Consider the following 12,788-nt stretch of genomic DNA (forward strand, 5'->3'; position numbering starts at 1 on the left):
AACCTCTAACAAATGACAACTCAGTGAGTTTCACAGGTCGCAGTAATGAGTCAACATGTGTTCATCCCTCTCCAGCATGTACAGTCAGCCTCCTGCCATGCATCAGCCTCCTGCCATGTATCAGCCTCCGCATGTCCCCCCTCCACAACAGTACCAGCCAATGCCACAGCAGTATCAGCCAATGCCACAGCAGTATCAGCCAATGCCACAGCAGTATCAGCAGCCCCCCATGCAGCAGGCCCCGCCCACTCAGCAGAGCTCCATTCAGATCCCTCTTGGCTCCGCTCCTCCCAAGGTTGTCAGCACTGCCTGCATCTTTCCCGCTCAGCCAGGTGAGGCACCAAAAAAACTGATTCACAAACCTCTTGAAAATGATTGATGGAAGAGGAATGTTATAACGTCCTGATTTAATGCTACCTTTAATACCATTTGTCTCGGCCTCCTTCAGCTCATGCTCCGGCCCCACCTCAGCCCTGCCCCCCGGCTGCTGCTCCAGCTGGTCCTGACTCCTCCAACAGACCTCCCTGGGTGGCAGACACCAACTTTGCCAACAAGTTTGACCCCAGTAAGATGACTACCACCATGAAGATGCAGACGCTGCCCCAGGCCGCCCCTCCTCCACCAGCATACATCCCCAACCCATCCCCTGCCGCACCTGTAGCTCCCAGCCCCGCTCCAGTGACATCAAGTCCTGCCCCCTTCTCTCCTGTGGCCAGGGGCGTGGCTCAGAGGGCAGAGAGGTTTGCAGCCAGCAGCCGTACGCCTCTGTGCGGAGCCTGCAACAGCGTCATTCGGTAACTTCCAACTCCTTTGTTAAAGTATTTATATAGTGATACACCCTTGTATGACATTCTTCATATGATATTATAAATCTTATTCAATAATTTGTCAGGGTGTATCATTTTTGTACAAATTCTTTCTGGACTGTGGTTGTCTTGCATTATTTGATTTGATTTATTTTCCACTGCTGGTTGTCTGATAATTACTTTTTCTTGTTCTTATATGTCTTATAAAGTTTATTTTGAAATGTCTTTCATGCTAAAAAATATTGATTGACTTATTTACATTATTTTTGGAAGAAAATAATTTTGATTGAAGAAATGATGTTTATTTGATTACCTGCACAATTTTAGGATGCGTTACAAGACTGAAACCAAAAAAACATGAACATTTATGTGACCTGAAGCTGACTGAACATGCAACACTGTTGTTCTTCTTGTTTTTCCAGGGGCCCCTTCCTGGTGGCCCTCGGTCGATCCTGGCACCCCGAGGAGTTCAACTGTCACTACTGCCACATGTCTCTGGCTGACGTCAGCTTCGTGGAGGAACAGAACAGCGTCTACTGTGAGAACTGCTACGAGGAGTTCTTTGCTCCCACCTGCGCCCGCTGCAACACCAAGATCATGGGGGTGAGGAGCGCCCACTGTGTCATTCTGTGTACCAGTCTACTCAAAGACCTGCTCACCTGCATAGTGCATACCCATATAGCTGTCTAACTGTTAAAACATTTACCTACATACATGTATAACTCCCTACCTGAATACTTTTCACCTGTTTGTCAGGCAACCCGTAGACCTGTGTTCAATCTGATTAGTGAATTTATCATCTGAATGAAGTTTAAAAAAAACAGCAGTGACTTATAAGACCTCAAATTGTGTATAAAAAGAGTCGTCATGGTTTTGTGTCATAGTTGAAAGATGCTAAATAATTTTGCCCTTTTTAAGACATGAAGAGTTACTGCTGCTGATATGTGAGTGTTTACTACTTAAAAAAAATTTATCCAAGTGCCTATCGGTTTGAATTGTATGTTCTGTAAAAATATTTTCTGAGCAAGTAAGACATCTGCCAGAGCTGTGAGAATATTTCATCTGTAATTTTCTACGAATCAGTGTCTGTACCTTGAAATAGAAGGATTAAAGCAGATAACAGCATTTTTATCAAGATTTATTTTACTTTTTATTGGTTTATTTGACATGGACACAGTAACATTGGAACTGTAACATTTAACCATGCACAGGTCCCAGATGCACTGTTCTTAGTGTTTGTTGCAAAGTGCAAATTTTCTACACCTGTCCACAAGAGGCTTCTAGAAATAACAGATAAGGAAGAAAATCAAATCAGTTCAGTTATGAATTCAGTACAGTAATGAAACAAAGTGACATTTCTTTTCCACCTCTGCCTTGGAAAATGAAGAGCAATAATTTCAAGAATATATGATTTTTTTTATAATTGGCTAGAATATAAATAAACTTAGGATGAGCATGAAAATGTACTCGAGTTTGAAATACGTTTGACATGACTTGACACCTCTGACATGTTTTGTGCTACAGGAAGTAATGCACGCTCTGCGACAGACTTGGCACACCACCTGTTTCGTATGTGCCGCCTGTGGTAAAGCCTTCGGAAATAGCCTCTTCCACATGGAGGACGGAGAGCCGTACTGCGAGAAAGGTACGACCACGTTGACAATGGAAGCTGTATCACTAATCTTAAAGAATGTAATACAAACCGCGTCTGTCCTCTTCTGTTTCAGATTATATCGCACTCTTCAGCACTAAGTGTCATGGATGTGACTTCCCGGTTGAAGCGGGTGATAAATTCATCGAGGCTCTGGGTCACACCTGGCACGACACCTGCTTTGTCTGTGCGGTAAGTCACAGAACCAGAAATCATTTAGAATGTGAAGTCAGTGAACAAAGAGTCTGTTCAGTATTTGAAACAAACTTTAGATCAATTCTCCAAAGGATTCACGTGTTCTTCACAAAAAAAGAGTCCTAGTTCCCTTTTGTACGTTATCTGACAAAAACAATGTAATGCTCACAACATGTTTGAAAAAGAGGATTGCTTCTTAATATGTTAAATGATCATTTAAGTTAAGCATGTGCTAAAAGGGATTTACCTTTATTGTGTTTTGTAGTGGAGGAAGATATCTCAGACACAAGATCTCAAAATCTGCACGGCTAAAAATGTACAACACGAATATTTTTAAATCAGGGAAAGGATACTCTGAGGGCGCAGTCACACTAGGTACTCCATACCGTGCATAAGCATGCTTCACTCCTGAAGTCCAGTTCGTTTGACTAGTGTGAGTGTTCTGATCCGTGCTCAACCTCGGTACACCTCCTTGGCCGTGGCACGCTCGGAAGAGGTGTGCTTTGGCACGATATAGTTCATGCACGAGCACAAGCACGGGAACACAACGTGAACAGCCTTCATTTTGGAGAAATCCCGGGGTGTTATGGCTGTATCTGACTAACATGACACAAAATAAGCCACAAAGTTTTTATTTACGAGTCCGCCTGTCTTGTAAAACTAAGCACGCTTCATGATCACGGTTAAGCCATTCATGTGTTGTATTATGACGTTATGTACAAGAGGTAACCGTGCTAAGGCCTGGTTAGTCCTGGAGCTGTGTGAGTGCAGGCCACCGGGGGAATGGAAGGGGGGGGGGGGGGGGGGGATCATGCTTAAACATGGTATGAGACAACTTTGCCTAGTGTGAGTGCACCCTAAGGTGTTCAGAATTCAGTCCAGTACCACAGCAGGTCCTCATTAGTCTTTGATTACAGACTTCATCTATTTTTTGTTTAATCTGCTGACGTGTGTTTTGTAACTGCAGGTTTGTCATGTGAACCTTGAAGGCCAGCCTTTCTACTCAAAGAAAGACAAACCTCTGTGCAAGAAGCACGCTCACGCCATCAACGTGTAGACGAACAAGCTGCACATCTGGAGCTCGGGCCGTCTGGCCTTCTATGAACGCAAGCCGACAACAACTTTTACAGACGTGTGTGTTAATGTTAACACTCTTTATACACTTTGGTTTGAGCAGATTTCTTTGTGCATTAACATTAAGATTATAACAACGCTGCCTGATGATTCATATTTCAACAAAGTCATGATTTGTTTCTGATGTCCTTCCAGCCCTATTTATGATGTACTGTAGTGTGTCTTTCTCATGTTTCCTTCCAGAGACGGTGTGTTTGATGTGACCGGGTGCTGTTCAGTTTAAATACAGAGGAGTGTTCATGAAGCCTGAAGTGTGCCAAATGATCAAATTTAAATGATTTCTATTTTGGACTAAACCCTGCTGTACACGTCTGTGTCTTTGGACAGAATGTATCTCAAGAAGAAACAAAAGTAGATTTAAATAATTATTTGTATATCTTTGATTTCTCCAACTTTTAGAGGTTTTTGAATATGAAGTTTTGATAACTTTTAAAAATCAATATTGTCATTACATTTAATTTCTTTTTTTCTTTTTTTTTTTTTTTTTTTACAGAATATGGAAATAGAAAAATGGTCAGATCCAAACCCATTTCTATTTCCTTAACGTTACTTTTAAATTATGAAAACGTACAAATGCATTTGAAGAAACTGAGAAATAAAGATTATTACAGAGGCACACTTGAGACTCCATAGGTGTGAATTACAAAGCGGATGTTTGTATCCAGAATACTGTTCCCATGATGTCTCTGACTCTCCTCAGCACTGTGCCTGTTTGAAGATAGATTTGTTTAGGCCTTTTGAAGGCTACCTTGTTTTTTTCACTTTACTAACAAGAGTATTTTATTCATATCTGATCACTTCTTGTTTTGATTTTTTTTAATTGGACAACACGACTGTGTCTGCTCTCAGTCTGGATCAGTCTTTGAACCCAACTCAGACTACTGATGACAGATATAAGGTAGTGGTCTAGACTAGAGTGGTCTGACTACAGCTGTGTTACAGTGAACTAGAGCAGTGAAGCCTTATCTGATCTGTGTCTGACATTGTTGTTAGAGGGGAGAATGGCAGTGAATGTAACACGACCAGGTTACCATTTTCACAAGCCGCACTCACACAGCAGGTGAACCTGTGTGGTCACATGAAAACTACTCCAAGTGCACGGTGGTACTGTGGAGGACCCTGGTCACTCCAAAACCTAACCCAGTACATTTGATTCAGTAATACCTCTATGTAGAGAAGACCATATAGAGAAACAAAATGAAAAACATAAAGACAGACACTATGAGCCATTTTTTTCAAAAGATGCAAAACAACTTTAAAAAAAGTTCAAACTTGACAACAAAGAGAAACTGCTTAAAAGAGACAAAAGCAAAAAAAGAAACTTTAAAGGAGTTATAAACCACATTATGTAGGCTTCAACGAGACGAAAAGGATATATAGGAAATGCAAAACTACAAAGCAACAGAAAATCAGAACATATGGCATAATGTAAATAAAGAGAACCCCCCCACCCCACCCCCTCCTTAAAATAAAATTAATAACATTTTAAAAAGACACATTGAATTAATATGAAGAGACCGAGACAAAAAAAACAACAACAAGAGAGATTAATGAGCACAAACACAAGAAACAAACACAAGAACTTTATGGACTCATAGATCATAGCGACCACAAAATATCACATTTTTTGATATAAGCAAAATTCCCCCCAAAGAGACATAAACAAAAAAAACACATTGATTTAAAAGACACTCAAACGAACAGAAACAGGTACATAGAGAGCCACATTTACCGTCACTACACAAACATCTTCAAAGTTTCCTCGATTCACTTTTAAAGATCCATCTCAGACCACGGCGCATAAACCGTCCACAAAGAGACAAAAACAATCTGAATGAGACACAAGAACTACAAAGAGACAAAATGAGCTCAAAGAGATGAGCTCTCACAGCTTCTATAATGGACTTCAAACAATGCTAGCAGCTGATGAGTGTATGCCAGCCACAATAAGACAAAATGCTTATTTTATTTATTGTACGATACAGGTCGTACTTTCTCTATGTCATAGGGCAGATCAGATTATGAGTTTGATTGTTGCTTCATTGCTTAAAGGACTTGTTTTCTGCGACAGAGTAAAGATGTGTTTGGAGCAGATTTTTCAGGTGAACCTGTTCAGGTGAGGCTGCTGCAGAGTGTTGACTGTGTCTGATGATGTGATTTGTAACTAACAATCCCTCTTTGAGTTCACTTAGAGTAGGTGTTACTATGCAAGAAATAACCTTGAATTTCATATTTATTGATTCTTTTGACCGTGTGCTATTTATTTAAAAGCTAATATATCATCACTGCTGCGTTCAGTGCTCATGACATAATTAGCTTCTCTTTTTTTGTGAATGTTTGGCATCACAAGATGTATTTTGAGAGTTGGTACATTTTTTTGTAACTATTCCGTTAATGTTTGTTGCTTTCCTAAACTGTAAGGGTTTGAATGTTTATTACACTGGCTTTTTTTTTTTTTTTTTTACAACATCTTGTACTCCTGTCACACTGCAGGCCTTTAGACTGTTTGCTTGAAGAAGTGAAATTGTCAGTTTAAAAACATTATGGGGAATTTGTCATTCTCCTAAATGTAACTGTTGTGTTTTTTAGCAGCCCCTGGTGGCCATTAGAAAAATCATCTTTAAAGATAACTTGCTGGTGCATTTTAAACCTTTCTTTATTTGCTCTAGGCTCGTGAATCATGGTCAAATAAAGGCAAAAGAACTGCCTTAATATAATCTTAAAACGTGTTATCAGTGGAAAAAAACAGAGTCTCAGATACAACAGACTTGATGATTGGGAGGAGAAGAACTTTTGGTTGAAGGAAATTGTTTTTCTTTTAAGTGAAATGACTTCATCACAAGTTTTTGTGGGGAATGTTGAATGTTGAGTTACGTCTCCCCGCAGGGTTTTGTGCCTTAGGCCTCCATGTGATCCGTTTGTCTGACCGGCACACAGACTCATCAGCTGTGTGCTGGTGTACAGTTTTTACTTTGAATATTTTATACAGTTTTTCAAAGCGTGAATGTGTGCATGCAGAACGTTTGTCAGTGTTTGTCACGGCATGTTGATGGAGTCAGAATTAGTTAGGAAACGAGAGGTGCAGTTTAACAATGTTCTAAGACTTTGGACTGGTTTTAATGATCTGTAAGTAAAAAACTTTATTAACGTCACATTATGACTAAAAAGCTGAAGTAACAATAAGACCCTGTTGGTTGTTGCTACTTCACTACATTTGTTTAACAGCTTTTTAAATATTTGAAGAATATATGTGTTGAAAGTTGAATAAATTGAGCACTTCAAATACCTGACACATTTCATCTTTCGTTTTTTGTCTGTTCAAAATTCTTCTGTTTTGCAGAGAAAATGCTGCAAACTTAAACTTAAAACTTTAATAAAAAAGAATAGGGCCTTAGAATAATAGACTACATATTTCAGGTTGTTGAGTAATATCAAAATGTTAAGATCATCCTCTATTATATGAATGATCCGGTCCAGCTCCCATTTAAGAGATGTTAGAGGACAACAATATAAGGTTATTTTCATTCTGGATTATTAAAAAAAAAATCATTTTTAGATATGCTGTCACAATAGTACAAAGCTTAGAGTGAATCCTGCAATATGATTCTTGATTCAATGAAGGATTGTGGCTTTTCTTATTTCACTCAGAATTATCCTCCCTTTCTTTTGTTAGATTGAATCATCCACCAGTTTCAAAACATTTACAGTAATTTCATTTTTCCCCTGAATGTAGCTCTTGCAGATTGTGTCATCCTAAACATAACACAGGTCATGACCTTAAAAGAGGAAGTTTTATGTGTCTATTTTAAGGGTTGCGACATGAAGCCTATTGAGAACTAATTTACTGTCACATACAATATGTATTTAAATGATTCTCTGTTTTTAACTAGTTTTTTATTGTCGTTATTACTGTTTTCTGGTGGGCGTCATGTGGTCTTGACCAACAGCAGTGGGCGCCTGAGTCTCTCTTAGTACTTGACTTCAAAATTAAAGCTCACAGGTCTCTGCAGGACTAAACAACGCGACACTGATTTGAAACAAAGACGTGAAAAGAAAGAGCTCCCACTCTACGTCTGTGTCAGGAGACCAAAAACTAACCAGAAAACTCCAAGAGTCACTTGGGAAGTTCTGTAAAACACTGTCTGGATGTCCTTTTTAATCGCACAGCCAACACCTTCTCTATAAAAAAAAAAGAAATAAAATAAATGCCATGGGTTTTATTATTTAGACGTTTAATAATTTGCCTATTATTGTATTATTTTAATAATTAGGAATGACTTTTGAATCTGGAATCCTGGAAACTTTGTTTTTCATAAATAAATAATCAATATTCATCAAATAGCCTACTGAACCCAGCCTATAAAACTGGCAAATTATATTCCATTTAATAGACTGTATACCGGTAGTTGTAAAATTGCAAGTCTAAACTGAGTAGAATGATAATAGTCCTCTGAAAGTATACTCTTAGTCATCTCAGCTGTAACTGCAGCCTCAACGCTTCTTTAAATTAGAAAGACAATTTTAATGTAAACCCATTAATAAAAATACCTGAAAGGGGAAAAGGCAGGCGCATGCTGTAGCCTCAAAGTGCTTTACCGGAAGTTCGGCGATTTGTGTCGAGACACTGAGTTACCCATCGCTTCAGGAAAAGACGATCTTTGTTAGGCTGGTATTTGCTCCCCTCCATCATCAAACGGCGAAACCACAGACCGAGTGAGCGGGGAGTCGAGGCGGTACGACGCTGAGAATATACAGAGAAAACGCTGGGATATTACACTTTATTGTCCTTTTATTCTGGTGGGAATGTGGATTTGAAAAACTACGATGAAATTAAATCAAATGGAGTGCCACGTCTGCGGGAGAAAGTAAAGAAAGAGAGGTAAAGTAGAATAATCCCAAACTTCATTTCCAGCCAGCGGGTCTGAGTCGGACTTTTTGGGCTCCGTCTAACTGCTGAGGTAAACACAGTCCCAGCGTTAGACTCCTTCGTGTTTACGATTAATCAAGTAAAAAAAAACCTGTTTTTATTTTACTCTTGAATTTCTTCTCATGTTCAAAGTACATTGTCTTTGTATATATTTTAGTTAGTAATTATATTTGCATAGCGTGAAAATATGTCACAACAAAATACAGTGAAGAGATTTTTTCGTAAGTGTGTTGGCGCCAGGATATAGACGGACCCTTCTGATTGCTGTCGTGGAAAAAGTTTGCTTCACCTCTGCAACAGTAAAAAGTTAAAATGTGTTTACTATTTTGAAACTCGGTTTAACACAAACACCAACAAATATCGATAAATATCTGAAAAAAATAAATTGTGTATTTGCTGATGCAAGCGATGTTTTGTTTCCGTTTAGTTTGTTTTGGAGGAGATATTTACTGTTAGCTACATTCCTCGGTTAGCTGAGTTTGCTGCATAGTTTACATAGCTCGTCTGTAATTATAGTAAAGCTTGAACCTTTTGAAACTTACAATTTGTTATCAAGTGTCTGGAAAATAGCGACACACTGCCTGCTAAAGTTATCTGATACGAACTAAGTTGTTAAAGTTAACTTCAGGTTAGCAGTTTTTCTAAGAGCTAACTTTGAATTAACGTAAATGATTCCTGTTTGTTCTCACATCAACAACACATGTTTCATCGTGTTGTAATGTTGCAGCTGTTTGTGTAAATCTTTGTTTTTCCACATGGAAAAGTTAATGAGCGACGATAACTTTGTTTAGAAACAAACTTGTAGCTGTTTTTCACTCTCCTTTTTTTTTTTTTAAATATGAGTCGAGGCTTTTTTATTGACTTACTCTGTTTAATAATGATGCCTGCATGGCTTCATTAATCTCCAGATCTAATGTTTATAATTTCACTTAAGTTAATAAAAACACCTCAGTAAGATTTAGTTTATTTATTTAGCTCTTACATAAACATAAAGCTCTAGACGGTGAGTTGTTTCATGATCATAATTGTATCATTCAGTCCATAAAACATGAATTAAATAAATAGTTTCAGAGTCAGTCAAAGCTTCAAACTTGATGTCTTCATGTGAATTGTTTTGTCTGACCAACAGTTCAGTTGTTAAATTAGTGATCAATTGTTAGGTTAACTAATACATAGGTTTGTAATGATATCACAATTCCCTGATTGCAGCTTGTTAAATGTATTTCTTTCTGTCCCTCTTATAATAAGCAAAATGGAAATCTTGTGATTTATGGAAAAAGGAGTCATTCAAGGATGTTTTCTGGGGCTTTGGGAAATACTGATTAAAATATTTCACCATTGTCTAACATTTACAGGCCAAAAATGTGTTTAACAATAAGGACAATAATAAACAGGTTTGTTAACATAAAAAAAAGGATAGCAGCCCCAGTTTTGATTAACGCTAATAACAGGATAATAATCAGGACCAAGTTTGTTCTTTTTATGTCAAATGAGTTTTACTTAAAATATTAATGAGCCATCAAAGAAATGTCACGTCAGCGTTGTTGTTACTCCTTGTGCTGTTTGTCACTGATGACTGAAGCTCCTTATAAAGCAGGCGTCTCACATTACTGAGCTGATGAGTACAGCATCATTGGTACAGTTCCTGTTTTTATTCAAAAAAAAAAAATTCAAAGTGAATCCTGTGTTGACATGTAGCTCTAGTCTGAACAGAAACACATTTCTGGAGATGATATGTTTGTCTATGATAGTAAACTCAGTAGTATACAAACTGAAACTGCTAAATATTGTGGCTTTTGTTATTTTTTTGAAGGTGGTGTTAATGAACATGGCTGCTCACTGATTAACCTGAAGCTGAAGGATACATTAAGCTCTCGTATTCTTTTATTTTGTTTTCTGGTTTGACCTATTCCGGCTGTCTGAATTTTTCTTGACATTCAAGTGCATTTAGACTGCTTCAAGGTCTATCGTACTTCCTTTCAAAGTTTCCATCATCACTTATAGTTAAATAACGAGTCAGTTTGAATATGTGCTTAAATCAAGTGTGATATTCATACTCATTTCAGCTTCCTCAACAAGCATTATTTAAAGATGGAGATTTGTTCTAAAATGACTTTGGAACTTGATTTGAATCACCAGATTGGATTAACTCTAGCTCTTGAAGCCTTTTATTAGCTCAGAAAGACTATACTGTACTTACTATATGTCCCCAGCGCTACCCAAAGAAGTAAGGGTACTGTTATAACTTGTTTTAGTAAGAAACTTATTATCATCACCAGAAGTAGAACACAATCTTTGCACAGGGACAATTATTGCTTAACTTGTATTGTTATGATAATGAATTAACAAAGAAAAATAAAGCTACAGACTATATGAATTATTCTGTCTAACATTAACATATATCAAGGACTATAACTTATTCTGTACGGCTGGAGTAGCATAATGTTAAGTTTACTAACCTCTGAAAAGGGTTTGAGTCTTGTAACTCTTAAACAGAGAGACATTAAAAACTCTAGCACATTTGCAGTCCATGCAAACACACATTTCCTCTCCTCCTTCCCCATGAGGGCGAGAGGGGGAGGGTGAAAACGGGCTTTAAGGGGGGAGGCGGTGTTAGAAATTAAATTCGAGTATTATCCATATGCCAGACAGCTGTACATTCCTCAGTCAAGCCCAGGATCTCTCTTACTGAAACAACAAGAGAGACTGACAGTGGGCGAGCCAGCTAGGCCACAACTGGAGACGGAGGTAGACAAATCTAAGGAGGTATTGTTTCAGAAAATGTGAAAATAAAATGAAAAGTTGCGATGCCTCCTTCAATGCAGAGCAGAACAAATGAGTTTTATGACTTGTGCTCCTTTTCACCTTCACACAAGGTTGTGCTGAGCAAAATAGGACTGCAGGCATTTCTTTTAATTTATTATTGTGAGATATTTCAATCATGTGTTTCGTATATTGGCTAAAACAGAAAAAGTAAAAGATTCAAGAGAATGTTTTGACAGGTCTACTTGTTTTCTAGATAAACGGCCCAAAACTCAAAGATATTCTCTTAAAGGCTGCGAGCAAGAATTATTCTTCTGTTGATCACTCATCAGATTTTTTTTAGCCTATTTTGATCACTGACATTGAAATGATAAACTGTCCTCCTCATCAAAGAGTTTCCGTCTCCTGTCCTAGCGTCACTCTTTGTGTCTACAGGGACGTTCAAAGGTTAAAATACATCTCCCGCCTCTTTCTTCTCAGTTCTAATCTGTCAATCACTCTTACTAAGGACACAGACGCCATGTTATCTCTTTCACCCTCTGATTGTATATCAGGCTGTGATTAGTCTGTGGTGTCACTGAGTCTATACTGTGTGTATGTGTGTGTGTCTGTTTTAACCCTGTTCCTATTCTTATAAAATGACACCAGGCCTTGTCCAGTCCTGACCTCTGTACTGGAACCAATTCAGTCTCCATGAAAAGACCAGTTAATGCTGGTTGAGTCCGGCCGAGAAGTAGTGGCTTGTTTTTGAATAAAATAAACATTAGCGAGTAAAGCTGTGTTCCCCTGTCTTGAATACTGTAGTGTGTGTTCTGTGGTGCATTCTAGTGTTGGAAAATAAATCTAGTTTAAATTTCAATTAAGACTTTGGCTTCAAATGAGCGTGAAAACAAGATAATGAATTTAAACGACTAGTGTGCCTCATGCCGTTTTGCGTTGGTTTTGTCATTTAACATTACCACTACCTCAAAAACGTAGTCAGTTATTTTTGATTTATTTGCTTTTATTATATAAGGTTGTTTTTATACATTTCTATATTTTGTTTATGTTTGTTGTAGTCTACCAAAACTATATATTTTTTTATATGAGCTTTGACAATACACATAATATAATGCACAATATTCATTTCGCAGATGTGTGTGTGTGTCACTGACTTCTCCTGTAGCGTGTTTTGTGTGACACTGCGCTGTATGAAAGAGTTTGTTTGGCTAAGTTGACAGCTACAGACTACAGCAGGCTGTGGGGAATTGTTGTAAACGTTACACTACAGATTGAAACGCAACCATCTACTGGTTCATAATAAACGCAGGCA

General features: G+C 38.0%; 2 protein-coding genes across 11 annotated transcripts in view; both read left to right on the forward strand.

Annotated features, from left to right (window-relative positions):
• ldb3a (LIM domain binding 3a) overlaps nt 1-7,076 on the forward strand; it is a 51,609-nt gene extending 44,533 nt beyond the window's left edge. For all 10 annotated transcript variants that reach the window (XM_029275624.2, XM_029275623.2, XM_065959343.1 and 7 more), the window contains 6 exons: nt 76-332; nt 449-794; nt 1,229-1,409; nt 2,331-2,451; nt 2,534-2,649; nt 3,620-7,076. In XM_029275624.2, the coding sequence (XP_029131457.2) occupies nt 76-332; nt 449-794; nt 1,229-1,409; nt 2,331-2,451; nt 2,534-2,649; nt 3,620-3,709 (1,111 nt within the window). In that variant the 3' untranslated portion in view covers nt 3,710-7,076. The remainder of the gene's footprint in view (nt 1-75; nt 333-448; nt 795-1,228; nt 1,410-2,330; nt 2,452-2,533; nt 2,650-3,619) is intronic.
• Nucleotides 7,077-8,478: 1,402 nt separating this feature from the next.
• bmpr1aa (bone morphogenetic protein receptor, type IAa) overlaps nt 8,479-12,788 on the forward strand; it is a 49,982-nt gene continuing 45,672 nt past the window's right edge. Inside the window, exon 1 of the mRNA XM_020626673.3 lies at nt 8,479-8,665. The gene's annotated coding sequence lies outside the window, so the exon portion shown is untranslated. The remainder of the gene's footprint in view (nt 8,666-12,788) is intronic.

Source organism: Labrus bergylta, chromosome 10, assembly GCF_963930695.1.
Source record: "Labrus bergylta chromosome 10, fLabBer1.1, whole genome shotgun sequence".
In the NCBI taxonomy this organism is placed as follows: Eukaryota; Metazoa; Chordata; class Actinopteri; order Labriformes; family Labridae; genus Labrus; species Labrus bergylta.